General features: G+C 48.7%; 2 protein-coding genes across 3 annotated transcripts; one reads left to right on the top strand and one right to left on the bottom strand.

Annotated features, from left to right (window-relative positions):
• Positions 1-1,693: 1,693 nt before the first annotated feature.
• Positions 1,694-14,107, top strand: Rhex (regulator of hemoglobinization and erythroid cell expansion). Of its 2 annotated transcripts, none has more exons than XM_042682269.1 (6): positions 1,694-1,739; positions 10,342-10,492; positions 10,697-10,797; positions 11,595-11,741; positions 13,379-13,431; positions 13,906-14,107. In XM_042682269.1, the coding sequence occupies exons 2-6, from the start codon at positions 10,482-10,484 to the stop codon at positions 14,104-14,106; spliced, it is 513 nt and encodes a 170-aa protein (XP_042538203.1). In that variant the 5' UTR covers positions 1,694-1,739; positions 10,342-10,481; the 3' UTR covers position 14,107. The 2 variants fall into 2 exon arrangements, with proteins under 2 accessions (XP_042538203.1, XP_042538202.1); XM_042682268.1 differs by lacking the exon at positions 1,694-1,739 and adding an exon at positions 2,617-2,703.
• A 6,847-nt stretch (positions 14,108-20,954) lies between these two features.
• On the bottom strand, positions 20,955-26,678 carry Avpr1b (arginine vasopressin receptor 1B). The gene is made up of 2 exons (XM_042682297.1): positions 25,742-26,678; positions 20,955-21,289 (listed from the first exon to the last, which is right to left on the bottom strand). The coding sequence occupies exons 1-2, from the start codon at positions 26,676-26,678 to the stop codon at positions 20,955-20,957; spliced, it is 1,272 nt and encodes a 423-aa protein (XP_042538231.1).
• Between the last annotated feature and the right edge of the window lie 983 nt (positions 26,679-27,661).

Genomic DNA, 27,661 nt, shown 5'->3' with positions numbered 1-27,661 from the left:
GAAAGAAAGAAAGAAAGAAAGAAAGAAAGAAAGAAAGAAAGAAAGAAAGAAAGAAAGAAAGAAAGAAAGAAAGAAAGAAAGAGAGAAAGAAGAGAGAGAAAGAAGAGAGAGAAAGTAGAGAGAGAAAGAGAGAGAGATAAGAGTACTTCTGCAGCAGGGTGCTGGTGGCTCAAGCCTACAATCCTAGCTACTCAGGAGACTGACAGCTGAGGATCTGAGCATGGCAGTTCAAAGCCAGCTAGGGCAAGAAAGTCCATGAGACTTTTATCTCTAATAAACTACTCAGAAAAAGCTGAAGTGATGCTGTGGTCCAAATGGCAGAGCATAGAGAGGCTTGGGAACAGTGCCCAGGCCCTGAATTCAAACCCCAGGACCAGCAAAAAAAAAAAAAAAAAGTGCTTCGACAGAGAGTAGCTTTGTTCTCCTACAAGTGTTGGGGATCATGTGGCAAGTGGGGGGAATTGCTGTCTTGCTCAGTGGGCAAGGGGTGAGCGGAGACAGGGGTGGGGAAGAGTGTTATCGACCTCCATCTGAGGCCCTTCTCTATGAAGTAATAAGCTATCAGAGACAGCTTCCTGTTGCTGCTGCAGATGCTGTAACTTCCTTTATCACTGACTGAGGCAAGGAAGCTTGCATTGTACCCTTGAGGTTGGTGTCCGGCAGCCCAGAGCAGAAAGAAGAGGGTCACGCCATGCTGGACCTGAGCCCCAGTGGGGTGTCTCTGTGTGGAGCCATTCCTGCAGGGCAGGAGTCCCAAAAGTGCCCCTGGGAGCAAGTGGTCTCCTCAGCTTTGGCAGGTGTTGGCTTGTGGTTCAGGAGTGAGCAAGACATGGGCTTGCCAGCACTAAGCATGTATTAGCAGTGCACCTGACTTCACTGGCTCATTGATCCATGCCACAAACATTTGTTGAGTGTCTACTGAATACAGGCAGAGTTCTGGCAGTGAGATATAGAAATGAAGAAGCACATAGATCATCAATGAGTTTCTTTGGGTGAGGTACCCATGGCTCATGCCCGTAGTCCTAAATACTCTGGAGGCTGAGATCTGAGGATTAAAGTTTGAAGCCAGACTGAGAAGACAAATTCAAGAGACTCTTATCTCCAAGTAACCAGCAAAAGAACCAGAAGTGGAGGTGTGGCTCAAGTACTAGAACACTAGCCTCGATCAATAAAGCTAAGATCACCAGGCCTGAGTTTAGTACCAGCATACATGCATAGATGTATGTATATGCTACCCCCCACACACACTTAGAGGAGCATCCTTGTTGGTACAGAATGCACAAAGTTGTGAAATTTCAGAGCCAAAAGGAGGCCGGAAGTGAGTGTATTCAAACTCCATAGAGGGTGTCTCAGTGCTAGAGCATGCACTTAGCATGTACTTAGCATGTGCAAAGGCCCCGGACCCCATCTCCAGCACCAAGGGAACAAATGAAAGCCCTTGGACATGAGGAAAATTCAATCCAGTGGGGACAGATGCCTTAAACCTGAAGGCCACGGAAGTTCTGGTCACATGGAGCTTCTACTTATCTCGGACACCTGCTACCAGGTTGACAAGGACAAGCCGCGGTGCTGCTCCACTGCAGGACACACCCATGCACGCTCATCACAGGATGACGCCACCGTTCCTCAGGGGGTCAGCACACCCCGTCCTAGCCCCCAGTCAAAGAGGAAGCTCTGAGATCACACGCCAGAGATTGGAAATACACAGGGTTCTGGGATCCTCAGTGGAAAGCGGCCTGGTGAGTGCTGGGCAGCATCGTGCAGGGCTCGGATCCAGGGTGTTGGCAGGAAGACCAGAGCTGCATAGACGGGTAGCAGAATTAGCAAGTCGAAGGGCTGGGCTCGGCTTCCACAGGTTGGAGTCACAGCGTTGGTTCTTGCTGGGCAAATGTGGAGAGCACAGTTGCCTAAAATCCCGAGAGAGGAAGGAGCGCATTTCTTCACACAAGTCATGAAAAGGAAGGCCAACACTGCTATGGACCTAACTCTGGCTTTCTCAGCTTAGTTTGGAGAAATAAAAACGCACCACTCTAATTTGTAACAGAGGAACCTCTGGCTGGTTTTCCTTTATTTGTTTTGAGATGGGGTTTTGCTATGTAGCTCTCAGACTGTCATCAATCTCTTGATCTTCCTGCCTCTGCCTCCCAAGTGCTGAGATTACAGGCATGCATTACCACTCCTGGCTTCCACTCATGTTCTTAACTTATAGTCACATTGCAGATACATTCACATTAGAAGGGATCTTTGCTAACAACGAGGGACCTGCTTCTTCATTCTGCAGATGAGGAAGAACAAGAGTCCCTCCAGTGGAAGCCAGCTGTGAGTCCAGGCAGCAGTCTGGTGCTGGACTTGAACCCAGGACTCTTGGCACAGTGCTCTTTCCATGAGTGTGTTCATGGTACTTAAATGTGTGCACTTCTGGAGGGAGAGACTGCTAAGCACTATCTGCACTGAGGAGGAGGGCAGCGCATGCTCTAATGAAGCAAGGGGTGTTATCTGTGCTCAGCAGCCTGTGTGTGCATCTGAGCCAGATGCTATCTTCTCAGCGGCTGTACCCTGCTTCTTTGGACATGATGAAACATTTGTGACCAACTTCCAGTGACGGAGAAGGTTCTGGCTAAGGAAGTTGGCAAGGTTTCCGTGTGTCCATTAGGATCTGGCTGCAACTCAGCCTGGGCTCAGACCTTGTCCAGGGCCCCAGAGGTAAGTAAGTAGCATGGTAGATAGCACAGCGGTAAGTTAATTTGTGGGATGTATGTTTGTCTGTGGACACAGATGCAAGAAGCTGCAGGTAGGATTCTCCCTTTCTGGGTTATGGATGCCAGGATGTGGGATGCAACTTGCAAACCATGTGGAGTGAGCTGAGATTCAGCAGTTTGAACTGTTTGGATGTTGCTCTCTGGTTCTGAGATCTGAGATCTTTCAGTTTATGTAGTGGTGGCCAGTAGGGCGCTGGCTAGAAGGTGGCTGGTCTTTGGACCTAGAAAACACTGACTTCAAAACACTATTCTGCAAAATGCGATAATCCTCGGTTTTCACATCTGTAAAATGGGTTCGAATCTGCAAAGATTCAGATATAGGCACTCAGTTCAGTACTCTCCAGCAGCTGCAGCTGTTGCGTTTACTTTTGTGTCCGATGGGAACCAGATCCCAGAGAAAAATTCTCCCCCCCGCATCCAAAGTATTTTTCTTGAGACACATTCTGAGCTGCAAAGGAAGCAATTTGTGTGGCAATCTGAAGACCTGCCTGCAAAACGGGGGTAATAATGCCATGGATGGAAGCCGGAAAATGAGTGCTGTCGGAGAAAAGTCATGCAGACATTTGTGCAGGGCCAAGCCTACGCCCGCAGAAAGCAGTCACAGCTGACTCTTCAACAGAGCTGACCGGGCAGCAGGCACGGTTCCTGACAGACCCATGTGAATCTCATGCATGAAGTAGTTAAGGGATTTATAGTTGAGGAGATTGAGGAACCCTGATATTAAGCAGCTTGACTGACTCAGGGCGGGGAAACATTTCTGAGGACCTTAATTCAAACGAGCATCCTTACCCCAGGTCCTTCTTCCTTGTCTCCCCAGCCACTGCCCAGAGGGACGGATGGGGCACCCAGGGGCCTGGCTGATTGGCCTTCCTTACCTCTTGTGCTATGCATTGACCTCATTAGAAAAGCTTTGGCCATTGTACCCCAGTTAAGGGTCTTCAGCAGAATGAAAGAGTAGTATCCCTTATTTACATAAATGTATTTTGTGTCAGTACTAGGACTTGAACTCAGGGCCTCATACCCTTGCTTAGTTTTTTCTGCTCAATGCTAGCTCTCAGATTTGTCTGCCTGTGCTGGCCTTGTATGGAGATCCTCAGATCTCAGCCTCCTGACTAAGTAGGATTTACAGATGTGAGCCTCCGGTATCGTCTTGTTCAAAAATGACTAAGAATTCAAAGATGAGAACAGCAAATCATGAAGGCAATCACAGAGGCCTGGGGAACTCATGACTATGAGCCCACGAAGCCAGGCCGGGGTCCTGGAGTCTGACAGCAAGACAGGAAGAGCTGTGATGTTCTATGGTCTTCTGCAGCCCTCTGGGCAACTGTGGGAGGGAGACACTTGACTTGGAAAGAAGAGAAAACCTGAGCTTTGGCACTGTTACACAGCTCCGTCGAGGTCAAGCAATGTTTATTTACTATGCTTTATTTTTCAAATAGGGTCTTCTATGTATGCCTCAGTCAGCCTAAACTGTGATGGGGCACCTGGATGTAAACATCTGTTGGGATGACAAGTATTCACAGCCACACAGTGTTTATGAGTTGAGATGAGGACTTACAAACTTTTTGCCTGGGTTAGCCTCAAATCAAGATCCTCCTGATCACTGCCTCCCAAGTAGCTGGGACTCCAGACATGAGCCTGGCTTGCTTCTCATGTTTAAAATTTGGACTGTTCATTTTAAAATAGCTGGCCTTCTAGAGCTCATTTGCAAGATTAGTTTTGGTTTTGTTCTGCATTTGTGGATTTTCTGTTCCTTTCCCCCTTACCCCACTTGGGGATTCTAGTGTTTTTCACACAGGTATATGTATGTGTGTATGTGTGTGTACATATGTATATATGTATATATAGGTGTGCATATATAAAGATGTCATCTCTTTTAAATTATGATTTGCCATTACTTGGTGCAAGTGTTTTTTAAAATCTGCTTGCCTTTACATTTTAGTTTTAACTAATAAAGTTTTAATATTTTACAGTCAAATCTATTTTTCATACATTCCTTTATGATTTCTTCCAGAGCCCATACAACTAAGAAATTTTCTATCATGTGGAGATTTAAAAAGTAGTACTAACTATATGGATATTTGATTTTATTCCCTTATAATTTTATTTTTTTTATTTTTTATTTTTTTTGGGTCCGGTCGTGGGGCCTGAATTCTGGGCCTGGGCGCTGTCCCTCAGCTCTTCAGCTCAAGGCTAGCGCGCTACCACTTGAGCCACAGTGCCACTTCCAGCTTTTTTCTTTTTTCTTTTGTGGTGCTGAGGAATGGAACCCAGGGTTTCGAGCATGCAAGGCAAGCGCTCTACCACTGAGCCACCTTCCCAGCCCCTCCCTTATAATTTTAATGTCTCCATTTAGACATACTTATCTCCGGTTGGCCCCAGTGATATATGCCTGTAATCATACCTTCTCAGGAGACTGAGAGCTAAAGGATCATGGTTTGAGTCCAGCCTAGGCAGAAAAGCTCACTAGAGTCCATCTCCAAAATAAGTATCAAAAAGCTGGGTTGGGGGCATGGCTGAAGTGGTAGAGATTCGGCTTAATAAGCATAAGGCCCTTAGTTCAAAACCCAGTAATGCATACCAATTCCTTTGGAATGTAAGTTGTCTTTTTCCTTGGTAGCTTTTTCCATTGGCTTCTACATACCATTTGTTGAACCACTTGTTTTCTGAGCTACTTTTGTGACCTATTTATTATTGTACGTACTGTACATATTTTTCAAGTCTATACTAGTTTTAAGTGCTAGTCAGAACCCTTTCTTCTCACAAATATGTTTAAACTCGTTTTGATTGTTCTTTTCCCTCAGATAAACTTTAGAATAATCTGGAGTTATAAAAAAATTCTCACTGCAAATCTGATTGCAATAATATTGAGCCAGCAAGTTGAGTTCAGAAGTACTGTTTAGAAGTCTTCTAGGTTTGCCATCAGGAACATTGTCTTTCTGTTAAGTCCTGTTCTCAGCCAAGTTTTATTATTTTCTACCAGATATTTTCTTGTAATTTAGACTTTTTTTTTTAGCATTTCCATAGTTATTATCATTAAATTTCAGTGTATTTTTTCTTTTTATCGTTGACACAATACAAAGGACAACTTGCAATTGTAGAATCTTTATCACAACATAAAGCTTTACCAAGAAGCCTCTTTAATTCCATTAGCTTAGGGAATGTTTTTGTTTTTGATTTTTGGGTCCGGTTAAGGGGCCTGAACTCTGGGCCTGGGCACTGTCCTCAGCTCTTCAGCTCAAGACTAGCGCTCTACCACTTGAGCCACAGCACGCTACTTCTGGCTTTTTTCTTTTTGCTTATGTGGTGCTGAGGAATCGAACCCAGGGCCTCAGGCATGCCAGGCAAGCGCTCTACCACTGAGCCACCTTCCCAGCCCCTGGCTTAGGGAATGTTATGTATAAGATCATACATTTCACAAATAAGGATGCACCTGCTTTCTCTTTGTCTCATGCTATACTTTCATTTCTTTAGCTGTATTATTTTTTTGTCTTTTCTTTTTTGGTACTTGGGATTGAACCTAAACTATCATTAAAGCTACTTAATTCTAAAAATCTAATTATTGATTTAGATTCCTTCAATCCATATGATTTTCATAGAAATCATCTTCTTTGTACGGCACACAAATATGCACATACAAGCATTCATACCACTTCTAGGGCTTTACCTCAGGGCCTGGACACTAGTCATCTAGCTTTTTTTTTTTTTTTTTGGGTCCGGTCGTGGGGCCTGAACTCTGGGCCTGGGCGCTGTCCCTCAGCTCTTCAAGGCTAGCGCTCTACCACTTGAGCCACAGCGCCACTTCCGGCTTTTTTCTTTTTGCTTATGTGGTGCTGAGTAATCGAACCCAGGGCCTTAGGCATGCAAGGCAAGCGCTTTACCACTGAGCCAACTTCCCAGCCCCTCATCTAGCTTTTTACTTGAGGCTGGTGCTCTACCATTGAGTCATACCTCCACTTCTGGACTTTTTGCTGGTTACTTGTAAAGAAGACTATAACAAGACTTTCCTGCCCCAGCTTTCTTCAAGCCAGGAACCTCAGATCTCAGCCAGCATTGATGGAAAAAAAAATCAAGGCCTAGAGTTCGAACCCAGTACTTATACATATTTACTGCTTACAGATATTTGTATACACAAACACACACATGTACACACAGGAAATAATGTTTCAAAAATTTGGGAGCATATAGCACAATAGAATAATATTTGGGTGCAATTTGTAAAATGCATTTCTCATTTATATTTTTTGTTCTTTTACCACAAATATCTATACATTGTGTATTTTTAATTTTATTTTAAGGGTGATGTACAGAGGGATTACGGTCATATAAGTAATGAGTACATTTCTTGTCAAACATTGTTACCCCCTCCCTTGTTTTCTCCCACTTTCCCTCCCCCAACATGGTGTAATTTTTAGCACATAAAATGGAGAGGCAGCAGCTGGGTGGTTGGCTTGTTATCCCAGCCCTGGGGAGGCTGAGGCAGGAGGACTGCACATTTGAAGCCAGCCTAGGCAGCATAGTGAGACCCTTTCTCAATAAACAAACAAGTAAGTAAGCTGGGCACCAGTGGCTCACACCTGTAATCCTAGCTACTCAGGAAGCTCAGATCTGAGGATCACAGTTCAAAGCCAGTCTGGGCAGGGAAGTCAGTGAGACCCTTATCTCTAATTAACCACCAGAAACCCAGAAGTGGCACTGTGGCTCCAGTGGTAGAGCACTCGCCTTGAGCTGAAGAGTTCAAGGGACAGTGCCCAGGCCCAGAGTTCAAGCCCCACAACCGATAAAAGATAAAAAACAAGAAAGTAAGTAAATACATAGGGAGAAGAGCTTTACAAAAGCAAGATTGTGGAGTGTACTTCCAGACCATGGCCGTGGTGACTCACCGGATGCCCCTCTAATGGCCTCTGCCTCTTGTCACCACTCTCTTACCACACCCCTGGTGAACTAAGGGCAGATTGTCTACCCTTAGGGGAAGGGTAGGAGGAAATAAGAAGAAGCCTGATGCTAAGAAAGTGGTCTGTGGTGCTGCTAGGCACTGCATTGCTGGGCATAGGGAGAATGAGAAGCCTCTGCTGCAGACAGGAAAGAAATTCTCCCATTTAGGAGCTCCTGTCAGGATCCCAAATCTTCCTTTATGAATGACACTGACTAGTGTTCTTTGAGAGGGATGAGGTTCGGTGCCCTCACTCAAAGACGTGAAAAGGAAAGGCTGGCTGGACTTAGGGTCCTGTGGGGGAAGCATCTACAGTTGCTCACATAGCATGTAGACAAATGAGCTACACATGCGCTGTGCTGCTCCAGCTTCTGACCTCTTTCCAAAGCCACTCAAAGGAGTAGCTGGTTGCTGTGTTCCTTTCTCTCTGGAGACTTCCAGCAGGCCCTTACTGCCATAGAGAGGCAGGGGTGGCAAACTCTGTGACCCTCCATCATGGCTTCTTTGTGTGGTGTGTGAATGTGTAAGCGTGTGTTTGCTGTGTGAACTTGGGTGTGTGCATTTAATGCCTGGACCTCTTCAAAGATTCTACACTAGTATCATTAGCTCATCAGGATCCCATGTTTCCAGCAACTTCTGAAGGCTCTCCTGGAGCACAGAGGCATGGATAAGAGTACAGGTTTTGAGGGTAAGGGGTGGGGGGCCAGGCACAGAAATGGGAGGGTAAAGGGTAAACAATGCAGCAGGGGTACTCACTAGACACTATGGGGTAGGGAGGGGAATAAAAAACTAGGAGACAGTGAGGGAAGGAGTAACATTGTCTACAAAGAAAGGTACTCATTAGGCACTCTACCTACTTGAGTCACGCTTCCAGACCTGCTTTTTGCTGGTGTTTTAGAGATGGGAGTTTTGTAGACTTTACTGCCCAGATTGAGATTTTTCTGGGTCTCAGCTTCCTGAGTAGTTTAGACTACAGGTACTGAGCCAATGGCATCTGAATTCGTAATAAATTTTTACCAGTTTTAAATTTGATACTTTTATCTTTGGGGATTTGTATTGCTTAGTAAGATCTTTATGCCTATTTAAGCACATTAAGGATTTAATTATCATTCATGCTTGAGATATTTTCTTTAGTTTTTAATGACTTTAGTTAGGGAAAAAATGCATATAATGAACATATCAACATTTTCCTTAATGTTGTTTTTTTTGATGAATTGACAGCATATCTAGAAAGTTTATATCTATGCTAAGTTGGTGTAAATATTCCTTTATAAGTGTTTATAAAATGTTTTGTTTCATATTTTCAAGTAAATCATTCTCTAATGTATAATGTAATCTGGTGTGTGGCTAAGGATAGCACATCGATCTTGCTAATGTAAGCCAATTCTCCTGGAGCTACTAATTATGTTGTACTTTCATGACTTATTAGAATGGCCTTATCCTTTAATAAATTCAGGTAATACTTTGCTTATTCGTATACACGCTTTCCTACCTGATTTGATTCTATGCTGCTGCACTGTATGTATTACTACAAATGTTAAAAACACTATATACATTGTATTCGGTTTTAATTCAACTTATTACTTGGTTAGACAGAATATTTGTTTTGTTTTGTAACAATGCTGTTTAAAATGACTCAATTTGTCAAAACTAATGTGGAGTTCCATTCCTAGGCTATTGTTAAAATGTGGTTTAAATTGGTTTTATATTCTTGTTTTAAGTAATTATAATCATCTCCATAACAATATTAGCAACAATCATTTCATTATAACTGTGCTTAATGGTTTTAAGGCTCTCTGTTGCTACAATAGATATCATAGTCTATATCTAGATTATTGTCTACATTGTTTTGATTTCTTTCTCAATGGACTTAAATTAGACTTGAAATACTATACAACTTTTCAGAAGACTCATCAGCAATGTCCTCCCTCCATTAGCTCCTACATACACATGCTGAATATCAACACATGTAGATACGTAAATCTATGACTTTGTTCTATTGCTGGTCTGTATGTTTATAATTTGGTTGGGTATAGATGTTAGGGATTTTTTTTTCTTTTAGTCATTCATGGGGCTTGAACTCTAGGCCTGGTCGCTGTCCCTGCGCTCTTCAGCTCAAGGCAAGCGCTCTACCTCTTGAGCATAGCGCCACTTCCGGTTTATTGGAGATGAGAGTCTCACAGACTTTCCTGCCCGTGCTGGCTTTGAACCGTGATCCTCAGCTCTCAGCCTCCTGAGTAGCTAGGATTACAGGCATGAGCCACAGGTGCCCAGCTATAGGGAAATAGTTTTTAAATTTTCTTGAAAGCATCTGTTCATGTAACATTTTCATAAAATTCTTAATTTGGTTCATTGAAAAAGAAGAGTGCAGATTTGGAGCTCAGGCAGGCCTAGTCACATGCCAGCCACGTGATCTTAGCTGTCACTCATTGGTGCCTTCTGTTGCTTGCTTTTGCTCGGAGAATGAGGTGAATCAAGATGGAGACAGGGTGTGGCTAACAGAGTACTGGTGAGCTGCCTATTTTGCATATTCAAAACACGAAGTCTGGAGAGAGATCAGCAAATGATCCTCTCAAGCAGGTGAACTTGCCTGATGGGAATTGAGGCTCAGGGCCCAGAAGTCCTGACCCCGGGCTTTACCTCCTGCAGGCTGCCTGGAGGGTCCTGAAGGCAGCAGCAGTGTTACCAGACAGGGCACCTGGGCAGTTCCTCCTGGATCTCTTCCTGCTGTCCCCCAAAGAGGCCGAGCCCTGATTAACAACCAGCAGCTGTTCGGCCAGAAGTTCACCATGCTGATGAGGTAAGTGGGCTGTAGAACAGCCCAAGCAGGGCTCCAAGCTAATCGGCATAGCTGGCTTCCAGGTAAGTCCTGGCAACCTCAAACATGTTGTCCAGGGAGGCGAAGGGACCTGACCTGAGACTCATCACAACACAGATGTTTGCCTCTGGCTGGGGCAGGAATAGGTTTGTGGCCTCTGACTTTGACCAATTCCTTTCCCGACAGACAGATGGAGCTCTGGCATGGCGTAGTCATTGCAATCGTGTCCTTCTTCCTCCAGGCCTGTCTCCTCCTGGCCATCACTTACCTGCTCACCAGACACATGGGTAACTCACCCACTTCCTTGCCTCTCCTAGTCCCCTTCAGAGCCATTCCCCAGGAGCCCCAGGAGCCCACTGGTTTTCAAAACCAAGCCAAGGACCCACTGGCCAGGGCCCACTGGCCAGGGCCCTGTCACCGGCACCCTCCACCAACCTGTGGCCATAATCCCCACCACAATCCAGCAGTGCTAATTTAACTGTGCAAAGCCCAGAGACTCTACAGGATGGTGCTTCAAAGGTTTTTCCAGTAAAAGAAGTCCACCTTTTTCCCTTGTTCTATCATTCATTTGTTCACTCATTCATTCACCAAATAGATACTTACCAGGCATCTCAGGCCCTGCCTAGGTCCAACACATCACCACAGAAATTCCTACCCTGGGGAACTTCCATGTCACTGGAGAGCAAGATAAAAAAGCCACGCAGCCATGTCTGGGAGAGTGTGGCAAATACTTAGACATGAATTGGGAACGAGCCGGCTCTCTGAGTCGCTGGTCTCTTCCTATAGACAGACTTGCAGGAAGGGAGTCACACTGCAGAAGCCCAAAGCAGGCATGCTTGGGTTGGGCTGGGCTAGGCACAGCAGGGTCCAAGAGATGGGCCAGAGGCCATGCAGGGAAGCCGAGGAGAGGGGTGGAGGTGGGGCCGTGGAGGGCCTCAGAGGGGAGCTTTTCCTCCCCGCAATCCCAGAGATCTTGGACCTCAGCAGAGTTGTGAAAGGACTCTGAGTGTTACCTGCCTGACCCAGGCAGGATGCAGAAGAACTTCCTTCCTGTCATTTCTGGCCCTTGCTTTCTGGCCCCTAGCTTACCAGAGTGAGCAGATACTGAAGGAGATCAGGCTCCAGGCCCAGCGGTCCAGATCTGCCCATCGCCGCCATTCACCGGCTGCCAAGGAGACAAAGGAGACCACAACAGAACAGGGCACCCCTGCATCTGCTCCCTGTTTCAGATGTAAGTGAGCTGCTGGAGAGAACGTGTCCTAAAGCTCTCCGCGCGCTGTCTGGACAGCCAAGTGTCTGTCTTGCTGCCCAAGCTCTACGGGGGCCCTGCCAACCTCCCTTTAAAAACAAAACAAAACCAAACCTTCCCATCCTGCCACGTGGGGAAGGCATTGTGGCCCCTGCACGGCCAGTTCATTCCTGGTTTGGTCGTGGGTGCACAAGGGTGGGGTGGGGGGGTGGGGGGTTCTCTGCCCCTGTCTTTGTAATGCTGCTATGGCATGGTCCACTCAGCCAGCTAATGGGCGGAGGCCTCTGCCAGCCTCTAGCCAGGGCTACTGCTGTGTGTTATATCATAGGCCAGCTCATCATCTGCCCACAGGGGGCTTCCTTTCTATCTGAGATGGACAGGGCTGTCTGAGCATTTGAAGGACTAGGAGTTTGATGATGACTCCATTTCTGTTCCCTGCTGCAAGTAAGCCACCAGGAATGTGTGTGTGTGTGTGTGTGTGTGTGTAGGAGTGTGCATATGTGTGCATGTATGTAGACTTATGTGTATACATGTATGTATGTGTGTGTGTGTGCATGTGGGGGTGTGTGTGGTGCTGGAACCAGGGCCTTATCGTGGCTCAGAAGCAAATGCTCTCCCATTGCGCTGTCCCACTAGACACACCCTGTTGTTTTTTCAGTCCCCTGGGTTGGTGACCCAGTGGGTTCCTAACCACACAGAAACTGCTGCTTCAGCAGCCAGACAGCTGGGGAGCTGGCACTCCCCCAGCACTTTTTCACTGGTTGATTTCCTGATTGGTCAGCCATACTCAGTCCTTCTGAGTTTATCTCTTCCTTTGAGATAAGGCCTCGGGTCTGTGGGCACGAGAGGGTACTGCTCCCAAGCCTTCAGTGATTCTGAGAAAAGAGGAGGCACTGGGCCCTGGGTCCTTGGCCAAGATCTTCACCCACATCCGGCCAGGACTGGAGACCGTTAGGCTAGCAGGGGCCTCAGAGACCCCTCACTGCCCAAGCTTCTCGCTTTGCAAACACCAGGGTGCAAAAAGAGATGGGAAGCAGGTGCTGGTGGCTCACATCAGTGATCCTGGCTGCTCAGGAGGCTGAGGTCTGAGGATCAAGGCTCAAAGCCAGTCCAGGCAGAAAATTTTTATCTTCAATTATCAACCAAAAAGCTGAAAGTGGTAGAGTTCTAGGATAAATGCTCAGGGACAGTACCCAGGGATGGGGGGGGGGGGGGGAGGGAAGGAAGGAGGGAGGGGGGAGGGAGGGAGAGTGCCTAGAGCTAGTGACAGTCTTAGCCTGGACCCTGAATGGGGCTTGCCAGAGCAGAGCGGTTGTGCTGGGCACGCTGCCCTCCTGGTGCCCATTCTGCACAAGTGCCACTCAGCCTGGTGTGCGATTCATTCGCTGTGGATGAGCTCATTTGGGCAGCAGGAGCGGGCTCCTGGGCTCATTCCTGACTATTGCTGGCAGCTTTCTCTCCAACCACCCTTCTCCCCGTCTTTCTCTTCTGGGGGGCTCTGTGTATCTCTTCATCACTCTTTGTGTGGCTGGTTCTGCCTCTGTCTTTGTCTCCTGCCTCTGTCTCTGTACTCCTTGGATTGTTCTGGAAAGAGGAGCCATGAGTCTCTCCCCCCGCAGATGACAGCCATACATCCTCAGACAGCTTGGACAGCTCCCCTCCCACGGCCCAGGTAATCACACCCCATGGGTCCCTGCTGCAAAACAAGGAGGTCAGGCAGCCCCAGCTATGGAGAACGGAGGGAGAGAGGAGGGGTGGCCAGTCCCAAAGCATCCTTAGATGAGAGCTGCCCCACCTCCTCCTATAGTCCCAAAGTGGGTCTGAGCAGACCATCTGTGAATGCACCAATAGGAACCCCATCTCCCCAGCTCAGCCCCTGCCTCCAGGTCTGCTGAGTCTCATCCTCTCTTCCCTTCCCAGCCTCACCTCCCACATGCCTTTCCTTAAGCTGGATCCTTGTAGGCAAGTGAAATGAATTCACTAGCATTCTTCCTCATTGCCCGGGCCCCGTCTCAGCTACCAACAGGGTCTGAGTTATTTCCCAGCAAGCCTTGGGTGAGCCTCTGAAAGAGCTCAATCCTGGAGTCTTGCCTTCTCCAACGGAGCAGAAATCTCTACCCACCTCACATCTTGCTTTCTTCTTCAGGCCACCAAGGACGTGAATTACACACAAGTGTTCTTCTCAGCAAATGGAGGACGAAATAAAGACCCTGCCTGGGACTATGAGGACATAAAGGAAGCCACAGACTATGTCAATGTTATCCCCAAAGGTCATAAACCCCAATTATGGACTATCATGAAGCCTGCCATCTCTGAGCCTGTGGAATACACTAAAGTGGCCATGTGAATTCTGCTTTTTTTTTTTTGGTCTGGTCGTGGGGACTGAACTCTGGGCCTGGTGCTGTCCTTCAGCTCTTCAGCTCAAGGCTAGCGCTCTACCACTTGAGCCACAGTGCCACTTCCGGCTTTTTTCTTTCTGCTTATGTGGTGTGGAGGAATCGAACCCAGGGCCGCAGGCTGCAAGGCAAGCACTCTACCACTGAGCCACCTTCCCAGCCCGAATTCTACATTTCTTAAAAATGAGGTGCAACGTCTACAGATTCTTACATTTCTTTTGTAGTGCAATTCTTTTTTGGGAAAAAAAGCCCCCCCCCCCTTTTTTTTTTTGGTGTTGTTGGTCCTGGGGCTTGAACTCTGGGCCATCCTTCAGCTCTTCAGCTCAAGGCTAGCACTCTACCACTTGAGTCACAGCGCCACGTCTGGCCTTTTCTGTTTATGTGGTGCTAAGGAATCAAACCTAGGGCCTCATGCATGCAAGGCAAGCACTCTACCGCTGAGCCACCTTCCCAGCCCTGAAAAGCCCCTATTTTTAAAGCAAATCATGGGGGGAAAATAGGCTAATATTCTAGTAAGACTCAGATCAGATGTTAGGAATCCTTCTGGGCAAAGCATGAAGACCTTAGAGAGAAGGCAGTACAGCGAGGTCTTTGTAAAAATTCTCATCAGCTATATGAAGCTCTGTTTGGTGAAGGTTAAATGATTTCTCTTTGAGCTCATTAATCATTGGCAAGAAACAACTTCCTTAAAAGTTTTAAGTAAGGGGCTGGGGAGGTGGCTCAGTGGTAGAGTGCTTGCCTTGCATGCATGAGGCCCTGGGTTCGATTCCCCAGCACCACATAAGCAAAAAGAAAAAAGCCGGAAGTGGCACTGTGGCTCAAGTGGTAGAGCGCTAGCCTTGAGCTGAAGAGCTGAGGGACAGCACCCAAGCCCAGAGTTCAGGCCCCACGACCGGACCAAAAAAAAAAAAGTTTTAAGTAAAATTACAACCCCTGGTTCTCTTTTTTCCTCTTGCATAGCCCAGTACTCTGTCCCTTTTATCAGCGATGCATTTTGCTTTGTAATCCTGCTTTGTCCTCAGAGATGGAGATAATTCCTGCTCTTATCAGCCAACCTATGACTTTGTTGTTTCTTATAAGCAAAAGACAACAAACAAGACCTTAGTCAAAACCAGACAGCATCAGAACTAGTTACTCCAAGGAAAATCTTCCCATGTTTAACCAAATAAAATTCAATATCCGTCCATGGGTGTTTGGAAAGTTTGTAAGACCACATCTCAACCAATGGCTTGGCGAGGCTGCACACACCTGTTATTCCAGCTATTGTCAGAAGCATAGATAGGAGGATCACGGTCCAGGTCAGCCCAGTCATAAATCAAGATCTACCTCGAAAAGTAATTAGATCATAATGTGCTGGCAGAGTGGCTCAAATGGGAAATCACCTTGCCTTGCAAGCATGAAGCCCTGAATTCAACCCCTAGTGCCACTAAGAACAAAAAGTGAAACAATATTAAACAACTGCTTGTCTGCTGGCCAAGATGGCTCATGCCACCCATGTGTCTCTACATTACTTGGTAGGTAATCAGTAGGATGGAAGTTCCAGATCAGCCCAAACAAAAGTTAGGAAGACCCCATCTCAATAAGCAAGCTGGGTATGTGGTAGCATGTGTCTGAAATTCTATCTACATTGGAGGCCATACGTAGGAAGATTCTGGCCCAAAGCTGATCCCAAGCCAAAATGCAGGCCTTTACCTGAGAAACAAACTATAAAGCAAAAAGGGCTGCAAAAATGGGGGCAGCTTCCTGGGTAGCTCATACACCATGCATGTCGAGAACAGAGGGAGCCACAACCCAGCTGGGAAGGCAGCAGGATGGTGCAAGATTCCAGCACACTGCTCAGAAGGGTGTGCAGTTGAAAACCTACTGTTTCTTCCAGGAATTTCCCATCTAACCTTTCTATACTGCAGCTGACCATGGGTCACTGAGCTGGTGCAAAGTGATCAGCATCAGCCAAGCCATGTGGCCTTTGTGATATTTGCATGTGCTTCAAGCGTTGGCTGCCTAAATCTGTAAGAACAGTCACTGTGAACGTTGTCGCCCCAGGAGAAGCAGTTTCTGGCTGAGACAAGGTTATATGTCATTGTCACCTCCAGGGGGAAATCTTGGGCTCCATTCTGGGCATCTCCAATGGGATACGGAAAAACAGCTTGACCTGTAGCACCTGTACTGGCTTGACTTCTTGTCAACATATCTTGGAAATAGAGACCACAGTAAATGCGACCTGACTTCATTGAAATCTTTTTCCCCACTTGGTTTTTTTTTCTAGTTGTGTGTGTGTGTGTGTTGTTATTTGATTTTTAAGATATGTCTATATAGCCCAGACTCAACTTGATTTCGTGATCTTCCTGTCTCAGCCTCCTGTGGGCTGAGGTTACAGACACACACCACTGTGCTCCATGCAATAATTTTTTATTCGAAAGTAACAAGCATCAAAATCCCCATGATTGGGAGGCTGCAGGAAAATTCCATGCCCATCCTATTAACCATCCAAACTTATGAGGGTAGGGAGTTCTTTTGTGCCTACTATTTGTGGTTTTCTTTGCTCCTGAAATGAGGGTTGCTGGACTGAGGGTTCTCAAGAGGCCTGGGCCCTTACACAAAACCAGAGCATAGTAAAGTAACTCCAGCTCATGTGTGGGTTTAGTGTTGTTTGTCTGTCTGTCTATTCACCCATCTATTTGTGGTGGTACTGGGGTTTAAACTCAAGGCCTTGCTCTATCTAGGCTGGTACTCTCTCACTTGAGCCATGCCCTGACCTTTTTTGATTTAGTTAGTTTGGAGTAGTCTTGCATTTTCCTCCAGCCATCCTGGACCAGAATCCTATGAACATCTCCCAAGTAGTTAAGATGACAGGTGTGCAGTACCACGCCTAGCCTCCTTGACTGACACAAGGTCTCGTTAACTCTTTATACAGACTGGGCTTTAACCACAACTGTTACATTTGCTCCTCATACCCCATAGCTGGGATCACAGGTATGTGCTACTGTGCATGGCTCATCTGGTGTTTTGAGGTTCCACGATCTCCCTAGAGCAGGCAGGCTTATGTTTCCTTACCTTTTGGGCAGTGGTGCCTGTGCTCAGTTCTTCCTCTTCAGAAGACACCCTTAGCAAATACATCCTCTGTGGCTTTAGCTCTGTAAAGCATGTGACCCAAAACTGGGTCAAAGGGGCGACCATGCTAGGACTTTGAGAAAACGTTAAGTATAGCATTTACTCCGAGAGGTGGATGCTTTTCCCTGCTGGCCCCTGGGGGAGGGGGTCATTATGGCTTCAGGCCTTCCAGAAGAGGTGAAGCGAGTGGAGAGCAACACTTGGCTATACAAGGTACTTCTCCCAGATTCTCAGGCAGCTCAACCCAGCCGGCCCAGCTCAACCCTGCTGACCACGCCTGCTCTTTCAGCTCCACACTGCCACCTTGTGTCTCCATGGAGAACTCCAGGACACTTGAGCAGAGGGGCACCCTGACCCCCTGGTCATGGGGGCTGCTTGCCTCAGAAGATCACATTTCAATTTTATCTTGCATTGCCCATTGTCATTATCCCAAGGGAATACAGATGCTCCTGTATATTAAAGAGATTTATTAGTTTCACATTCCAGATCCGAGTTACCTGGTGTAACCACGGTTAAATTTATGCCCTTCCCCTCCCTCCATAAAAAGCACAGACAGGCCTCATCACCTGGGAAATGACCACCTGTGCCGAACAACATCAAACGTCAATCTGAGGAATCCCACAGTTAGCCAGCTAATAATTCACATACCAAGCAACCTCTTCCCTACCTGCCCCTGACCTGTGCCTACATAACTACGTAAATCTCACTCTCCTTCCCTCCCTCCCCCTCTGTTTCTGTGCTTATTATGTATTTTGAGAAGTTTCACTGTATAGCCCACATTGGCCTTGAACTCTCAATCCTCTTGTCTCAACCTCCTGACTCCTGGGATACAGGTGTGCATTGCTGTGCTCAGCTCCTACACAGGTTTTCAGAGGCTGAAGTTCTGTACTTCACAGTCCACAGGAGGCTGTGAACAGTTCACACAGTGCCCAGCCCAGAGGCAATGTTTTTCAGTGTCTTCGGGGATTAGTGGTCAGAAATCAGCCTGACCACAGAGAGCACAGAGTGCCTCTCTCTCACTTCCCACAGAGGCTTACACTCTCCCCCTATGAAGGCTCACCCCTGGCTCAAGCTGACCCTGAGAACTTCTACAGCTCCAGCAAAAGCTGCCGTTCAATGATCCAGAAAGAGGTATCATTTCTTCCAGGAGGCCCCCGGCACAGACACAGGCCCCTAAGTCTTGAGGCCCAGTGTCTGCCTGCTCCCATTGGCCTTACCACAGAACCAAACCAGCTTACTGGAATAGGTCAAGTGCAGCCTTTCCACGGGAGGAAGAGTGCAAGACCAAACAGCACTCCACCAGGAAATTCCCCTTGTACAATATTGGTACTGGGCTGCTACCCAAGGCAAGAGGTAGCCAACCTTCTCGGCGCTCCTCCTCTCCTCTCTTACCTGTAGACACTCTGGACCCAGGCATGGAAGTCACCCACCAGATGCAATTGGGAACCAGTCCATGGCTGTGCTCTGATGTCAGCAGAGAGTTCTATTGCCTACAGTCCTAGAAATCCTGCCCCTAAAGCAGCATGGCCGTTTCTACTTGCTCAGCTCCTGGGCAACTTGCTGCATTTGTGCAGCTAGACAAAGGGTGAGATCTAGTAAGCTGAGGTTGAAGGAACTCAAATTTGAGGCCAGCCTGGGCTACATAGTAAGACCTTAGAAAGAGAGAAACAGAGACAGAGAAAGAGACAGAGAGAAACAGAGACACAGAGATAGAGTAGAAGAAGGGAAGGAAGGAAGGATGGAAGGAAAACAAAGAAAAAGAATGAAAAAAGTAACAATAAGAAGGACACTGGGCTCTGGTGGCTCATGTCTATAATCCTAGGTACTCAGAAAGCTGAGATCTCAGGATCACAGTTCGAAGCCAGCCCAGGCAGACAAATCCATGAATCTCTTATTGCCAATTTATCAGGAAAAAAAAAGCTGGAACTGAAAGTGTGGCTCAAGTGGTAGAGGCACAACCTTGAGTATAAAAATTAAGGGACAGCCAGGCGCCGGTGGCTCACACCTGTAATCCTAGCTACTCAGACGGCTGAGATCTGAGGATCATGGTTCAAAGCCACCCTGGGCAGGAAAGTCTGCGCAACTCTTATCTCTAATAAACCTATCAGAAAACAAGAAATGGTGCAGTGGCTCAAGTGGTAGAGTCTCAACTTGAGCTGAAGAGCTGAGGGACAGTGTTCAGGCCCAGAGTTCAAGCTCCATAACCAACAACAACAACAACAACAAAAATTAAGTACAGTACCCAGGCCCTGAAGTTAAGCCCTAGTACTGGCACAAAAAAAAAAAAAAAAAAAAAAAACCAGGGATGTGCATGTGTAAAGAGACTCAAACCCAAGTCTTTGGGGTGTGTGGCCAGTGTCTCTTCTACCTTATCATGTGTAATAACTATTTACCTGGCACTAAACAAGTCTTTACAGATATTTAGACAAGAAGGAAAAGTGGACAAAGCCAGGATTCTGCTCTGCCCTGCTCTCCCTCCCAACCACAGGGAGGATTTGGTGTCACCAATCTGAAGATGAAAGTGGTCAGTGCGGCCATCGTGGGACCCGCAGTCACTGGTTGCTGAAATCCATATGTGTTCCTCTGCTCGGTGCCTGCCCAGTGAGGGAGGATCCTAAAAGGGGAGAGCTGGAAAACCCTGGCGCCATCTCACCTGCTCTAAGGTGAGGAAGCCGAGGCCTAGAGAGCCCAGCGCCTTCCCCAGGCTGCACTGGACGCTTGACCCCAGCCTCTGCAAGAATCCTGATGGTTGCTCTACAGAGCCTGAGATCATGCCAGCCTCTCTCCAAGACGCCTCCTCCACCCCCGAGACTTATGCCACCACCATGAGGGCTGATGGGGGGGGAGCTTGCATTTGAAGAGTTCTTGCTCAGTACCAGGTGCCATGCCAAGGCATGGATTGCCATTAAATCATCTTTCTGCTATGAATGGGCACTGCAGATGAAGGTAGAGGCCTATTGAACATCCTTCCACCATCTTCCCTTGTTTGAGGTGGGATGAGTTGGTCAGATTCAAATAGGGCCAGGCACCAGTGGCTCAGGCCTGTAATCTTAGCTACTCAGGAAGAGGAGATCTGAGGATCCACAGTTCAAAGTCAGCCTAGTCAGGCAAGTCTGTGAGCCTGTATCTATCTCCAACTAACCAGTAAAAAGCAGGAAGTGAAGGTGTGCCTCAAGTAGAGGTGGAAATGCCTTGAGCAGAAAAGGCCCAGGGACAGTGCCCATGCCCTGAGTTCAAGCTGCAGCAGTACAGAAGACAAAGACAAAGATGAAGATGAAGAGGAGGAGGAGGAAGAAGAGAGGGAGGGGGAAGAGAAGGAGGGGGAGGGGAAGGGAAGAAGGAGGAGGAAGAAGGGGGAAGAAGCGAGAGGGGGAGGAGGAAGAGGAGGAAGAAGACAGGTAGACAAAGCACTGACTTCTTGGCACCTGGGAGCCTCCAGTGGTGCCATCCTGACCTGGTCCTGGACCACCTGCTCCACCAACAGGCTTGTTCATGGGCACTCTGCGAATATCGCCGGACCAGGGAGGCCAGCATTTGGTCTCCTGAGTCCCAGTGTCTGAGATTAGAGCCAGAGACAGCAATCGTCACAGCAGGGCAGCTGTGAGGCTGACACTGGCACCGGCTCTGACCCTCCCAGTCCCTATGCCCAAAGCCTGAGGAGGGCAGAGCCCCCTCCAGGAGGGCGTCTCTAAAAGATGCCCGTCTCTGCAGTGGCCTCCCCATGCCCCTGCTCCAAGTCCTTCAGCGACTCTGCAGGCCCGGGCCGCCCGCCCAGGCTGAGGCTGAGGCTGAGGTTGAGGGTGGGCGGACAGCTGGAGCGCGTGAGCAGCGTGGTGTGGCGGGTGCACAGGCTGCCGCTGGAGAGCTGCCTGCGCAGCCGGGGCTGGAGAGGCCTGCAGCAGGGCAGGCAGCGCAGGGGCGGTGGCAGCAGGTGGCTGTTGAAGCCCATGTAGATCCAGGGGTTGCAGCAGCTGCTGAGGTTGCCCAGGAGCATGGAGATGGTGAAGGCCACGTTGGTGGAATCTGCTGAGAGAGAAGCACAGAAGGGATTGTGTGTGTGTGTGTGTGTGTGTGTGTGCGCGCACGCATGTGCACACCATTCCTGAGGTTTGAACTCAGGGCCTAGGCAGTATCTCAGCTTCTTCACTCAAGGCTAGCACCCTACCACTTGAGCCACAGCTCCACTTCCAGCTTTTTGGTGGTTAATTGGAGATAAGAGTCTCACAGACATTTCTGCCTGGCTGGCTTCCAGCTTCAATCCTCAGCCTCCTAAGTAGCTAGGGTTACGGATGAGAGCCACCAGCAGTCAGCAAAGTCATTCTGATTGACAGCTAGTAGGGACTGGGGAGAGATCCCAGGGGGCCACTGAACAAAGGAGGAAACTGAGAAGAGGTTCCTTAAGGGTTCTATGCCTGAAAAATGCACACAGTGGGGACGTGAACCTGGGGCTCTGGAATCCAGAGTCTTATCTCACTGTTTTGTGGGATTTGAACTCAGGCTCTTACACTTGCAAGTCAGGTGTTCTACCACTTTGTTTTATAACTATAGAGTGAGAATAGGAGCTAAGATTTGCTTCAAGTTGACTTGAGAAATGTAAATATTGTCAAGGAGGGGGTAGGCACAGTGACTCATGCCTGTAATTCCAGCTACTTAGGAATTATAGGAAGAAGGTTGTCCTTTGTCCAATCATTGAACACATGTGGGCACTGGGCCCTATGTGGGGGACTGAGCGGAGGCACTGGGTGGAGCATGGCTGTCCTGCAGGCCCCTCTGTCACCGTGCCCAAGTGCAGAGCAGGGACAATGTGTAGGTACAGGCCATGGGGTGTCCATGTGTCCATGGTCCATTCCAGACCAGTGCTTGCTGCCTGTTCTCACAGCATCTCCTCTTACAGGGAACAATGAACTTCTGTCCTGGGCAGTGAAAATGGGAGGGGACAAAAATCTGATCAGATTCCTTCCAGAACAACCTTCTTTGAAAAGATAAATGGAACTACCTCTTGCCCAAAGGAGTCCTGCTTGGACCCACCATGGTTAGAGCTCTGGCTTCTGGAGTTAGCTTGCTCTTCGGTGGAGATGGAAAGCAATGGCAGAACCAGAGGGAAGCATTTGGGAAATTTCTCAAATTTTATAGGCCAGTAAACAAGATCTGCTGCTTGAAACCTCCGGCCCCCCCACTCCACCAGAATCTCAACTGCCAACCTCACAGCTGGCGTTATCCACCTAGTCTTCAGCACCCTGAGCAACCTTCCATCACCAGGTCTCTATGGGCACGGCCAAAGTGTAGCCACTGGTGGCCCAAGACTAGAGAAGACACAGCAGAAGAGTAGCTGAGAGGAGGCACAGGGCATGGAAGGGGAAGCAGATGCCATGTGGGCTGGATGGACACATTGGTGTGGCTCAGCCCAACTGAACCAGGTCTAGGTGTAGGGGCAGGGGAAACCCCAGAATCTACCTTAAGGTTTAGATCCACCACACCCAGACTCAGAGCTGGGATGTCGAGAGGCCAGGAGCTGGCCAAGAAGCCAGTATGCTTCTGAGACCCCCTTCATCTCAAAAGAAAAAGCTGGACATGGTGACATGCACCTATCATACCCAGCTATGGTATCATGCCAGGTAAGGTCTACTGCAAAGGAGAGTTTAAGGTGGTGAATCTCAGCTCACAGGGTTTTTACTTTCCCAAGAGAGCACTTTGCAAGATCCACCTTGGCCCCTCAGGCCACACTCAGCGAAGACCTTGTTCAGCATTAATCACTGCATGGACAAGGTGTCAGGGCCTGGCTGTGATGACGGTGGGCAGTACAGGCGAGCAGGGAGGGCTGCACTGGATGATCGACAACTTCCCAATCTTCTAGCTGGCTCCTCAGTCAAGGGCAAATGGCCACCTCATTCCTGGTACCCTTGGGTAAGCTGACTGCTGGATAAGTTCATGCTATAGAGAAAGGCTGGCCTATAAAAACCCTGATTCAATCCCAGCTCCGGATCCTCCCAGCCTGGTCTTTTAGAACAGCTATTTATTTTAGCTCTCTGAGGTCCAAGGACTCAGATCTACTGACTAGCAGTGTGAAGACTCAATGGGCTCAACACTCAGAAGCCCCTCCTTCTGCTGGTCCCTGCTAGTGTGCTGGCTTTAATATGCTCATTGCTTATAAGGTAGTTTTTTTATTTTTTTACTTTATTTTAATGATGCTGTATAGAGGGGCTACAGTTACAGGAGTAATGCAATGAGTACATTTCTTGTCAAGCATTGTTACTGCCTGCCTTGTTCTCCCACGATCCCTTCCCTCTCCTCCCCTCCTCCACCCCTGCTAATATACTTTTTTTCTTAAAGGATACTTTGCAAATAGTTTCTTGTCTAGACTGATATCAAAGTGGTGGTTCAGCAGAGACAAGACCAGGTATGGGCCCCTGCCTGAAATCCCAACATTTGGAAGGTAGAGGCAGGATTATGAGTTCAAAGCCAGCCTGAGTTGCATAGTGGGACTATCTTAGAAAAACAAGGGCTGGAACTGGACACCAGTGCTTCATGCCTATAATCTTAGCTACTTGGAGATCAGGAAGATTTCAGTTCAATGCCAGCCCAAGTCACAAGTTTTTGAGAACCATATCTCAACAGGAGAAACTGAGGCACAGTGGTATGCACCTATCATCCCAGTGATGATAGGAAGTCTAAAAAGGAGGATGATAGACCAGGACATTTCCAGGTGGGAAGTGAGACCCTATCTCAAAAACAACCAAAACTGGAGAGGGGCTAGAGGAATACCTCAAGTAGTATAGTACTCGGTTCTGTCTCATACTGTAGGAGGATGGCCTCTCTGCTTTGGCATCCATGTTTAGAACCAGGTTTGTGAGAAGAACATGAGGTTGTGGAAGGGCGAGGAGGCAGGAGACCTGGGTGCTGAGTGGTCTTGGGCAAATCAGGGCTTCTCCCTGGCTCAGTGAAGAGGCTGAGCCTGTGATCTGGTGTTGTCCTAATGAATTAGAAGTGGTTATTAAGGGGAGCTCAAAGTCGCATCCAGGTACAGGAGGGAGGCGTGCCAAGACAGACATTCCTGGGCCATGAGAATTTGAAAAATCTCTTGTGAAAGTTCAAAGCCCATCTAGCAAACTGGAAGGCGGTTGGGCATGTCTGCCAAAAGTTGCATTTCATTAGCATTGCATAGTATTTTCAAATTGTTAAACTAGTTACCAAACTCTAAAATTCCAGAAATTTCACATAAAAAGTATTTACACTGCCTGGGTAAGCTGAGGGGGCAGCATTGTCCCTTCACATGAGACAGTTCCATAGTTCTGGTGTTATTCCCTGCCCCTCGCCCCCGCCCCGCCCAGCTCCCATACTCACATGGTGGAAATGTAACTCCCCAAGTCCTATGGTAAAGACCCTTGCAAGAAGATTTTGGGGAGGTGACGGTGTCATAGGAGCTCTGCCTTCATGAACAGAGTCATCTAATCATGATCGTGGTTAATAAAGCAGTAGATTTATCATAAGCATGGCCCTGTTGCCAGGTGTCCAAGTACATGCTTGCAGGATGAGCTACTTAGAAGGCAAAAGGAGGAGGCTAAAGAGTTCAAAGCCAGCCTAGGTAAATTAGTGAGACCCCATTTCAAACAAAATAAAAACAAAAAGGCTAAATAGCTCAAGTGGCAGAACACTTGCCTAGAAAGCTGGAGGCCCTGGGTTCAATCCTCAGTACTTCCCTGTACCAACCACCTTGGGTCTCTTCAGAGAGTCCCTGCCAGCAAGAATGCAGCCCCCTGACCTTGGACTCTACAGCCTCAAGAACAGTAAGAAATAAATTTCTTTTTTTTTTTTTTTTGCCAGTCATGAGGCCTGAATTCTGGGTCTGGGCGCTGTCCCTCAGCTCAAGGCTAGCGCTCTACCACTGGAGCCACAGTGCCACTTCCGGCTTTTTCTGTTTATGTGGTGCTGAAGAATCGAATCCAGGGCCTCATGCTTGCAAGGCATGCACTCTACCACTGAGCCATCTTCCCAGCCCAAATTTCTTTTCTTTATAAATTGCTCAACCTCTGGTATTTAGTTACAGCAACAGAAAGTGGACTAAAACAAATAAGCACCTGTTTTTTTTTTTTTTTTTTCTTCTCTTTTCTTTCTTTTGTCAGTCATGGGGCTTGAACTCTGGACCTGGGCACTATCCCTCAGTTCTTCAGCTCAAAGCAAGCGCTCTACCACTTGAACCACAGCGCCACTTCTGGTTTTCTGGTGGTTAATTGCAGATAAGAGTTTCATGGATTTTCCTGCCCCAGCTGGCTTTGAACTGTGCCATCCTCAGATCTCAGCCTCCTGAGTAGCTAGGATTACAGGTGTGAATCATGGGCGCCCAGCTGCACCTGATTTCTTAATTGCTTCACTCATTTGTCACCTGACCAACCTGGTAGGCACAGTGACCTTTCCCGTGCCAGCCCATCCTCCATCCCTTCCCTGGCCCTCCCAGTCCCCCGCAGACCACACACTTGCCTTCATCAGGTGCATTCTCATCCCACACAGACCACATCTGGACGCTGAAGAAGGGTGCCCAGCAGGCGATGTAGGCCAGCACGATGACAAATGTCATCTTCACAGTTCGGATCTTGGCCCGAGAGATGGTGCTGATGCTGCTGACCCGGGATGGCAGCCCTCGACAGGCAGCGGGGGAGGAGGGGGAGGGTTTATTCCATGTCCTCCAGCCTCCTGCTTCCTCCCTTCCAGCCTGTGTCTTCACTTTGAGATTCTTACAGATCTCCTGGCAGATGAGGCTGTAGCAGGCTGTGAGCATGGCCACAGGCAGGACGAAGATGGCCAGTGTGGTCCAGGTGATGTAGGCTCGTGGCCCCCAGGGGGAGTGGAAGTGTGCCCAGCAGTCCAGCACCCCTGTGCCCTGGATCACCTCTCGCAAAGAAAAAATGAAGACTTGAGGAAGGCTGAGGATGGCCGCCAGCAGCCAGGGCGCAGCAATGAGCGGGTAGGTAGACTGGCTGGGCTGCTGGAGGCTGCGCAGGGGGTGACAGACAGCCAGGTACCGGTCCAGAGTCATGGCCAACAGCATATAGGTGGAGGCGAACATGCTGAGCACCTGCAGGTACTTGACAGCCCGGCAGAGCAGGTCAGGACCCTGGAAGCGGTAGGTGATGTCCCAGAGCAGCTGCGGCAGCACCTGGAAGAGTGCCACGCCCAGGTCGGTCAGGGCCAGGTGCAGCACGAACAGGTGCATGCGAGATCGCTTGCGGCTGGGCAGGCCCAGGGTCAGCAGCACCACCAGGTTGCCCCCAGTGGCCAGCACCAGGACAGTAGCCAGAATGCCAATCTCTACCTTGGCTAGTTCCTCATCCCGGCCCAGCCAGGGGGTGGTGGCATTGGGGGCAGACAGTGTGCCCCTGGGGGTGAGGTTGGCAGCCCAGGAAGGCTCAGAGCCCATGGTCCAGGAGGAAGGAGGGATGGAGAATGTGGACACAAGGGTAGAATGAAGGGGAGGGAAAGGAGGATTCAAGAAGGGGAGAAGGAAAGGTGGGAATAGTTCAGAGCACAGGGATGGGGAGGAGGAGGGAGAATGAGAAGAGTATAAACGAAGCTGAGATCCCTGATCGCACAGATCCCACGGGGTGGGGGTGGGGGCAAGAAGGACGGGACACAGGGCATCCAGATGGGAAGAACTCAGGGGGGACGATGCAACTGCCACTTCCCCAGAAATCCACCCCAAGTTCACTTCCTCCAAACTCCCATGGAAGTGGAGAGCAGATGCTGGACCGCAGGCTTGAAGTGGGAGTCTGAGGCCACCGATCACCCCTTCCTGGCGGCTGGGAGGTAGCAGGGGCGTTTTATGGGCTGGCGGTGGCCAGGGGGCCAGGCCTGGGTTGGCTCTTGCAGAGGAGGGCGGGGCACTACCAGGCAAGAGGGCGGGAGGCTGGCTGGGGGAGGGAGAGGCGCAGACAGGGAGGAGGGATAATGGGGGTGACACAGGGACAAGCCAAGCACGGAACAAGTCCACATGGAGCCCCGGCAGCACGCTGCAGAGGGGACGCATCTTCTCCGCCTGAAGGCTGGAGTCTCCACACAGGTGCACATGGGGGGGGGGTGAATCATGCATTGCCCCTTCCCACCTCCACAGGGACATTTAGGGGCTCTGCCCTCCTCCTCCCTCCCTCCCCCACCCCTGCAGGGCTCCCACATAGGCTTAGAGGATTCCCAAACCTTCAGGGGTGCCCAGGTGAGCTGAGCAGTGACCCCAGGTGGAGTCCCACTGCCTACTGGACAGGTGAGGGACTTGGAGCTTCAGGAAAGGAAGAAAACAGGGGGACGCTGTTGGAGGGGGGTGAGGGGGGTGGGAGGAGCTAGACTTGGGATCTCTGCTGTGCTCCAACCTGACCTGAGTATCTGTCATGAAATCCTGACCCCAGTTAG

The sequence above is a fragment of the Dipodomys spectabilis genome, unplaced genomic scaffold (assembly GCF_019054845.1).
Source record: "Dipodomys spectabilis isolate Male_0828 unplaced genomic scaffold, ASM1905484v1 ptg000069l, whole genome shotgun sequence".
NCBI lineage: Eukaryota > Metazoa > Chordata > Mammalia > Rodentia > Heteromyidae > Dipodomys > Dipodomys spectabilis.
This window is presented reverse-complemented; position numbering and strand designations above follow the sequence as displayed.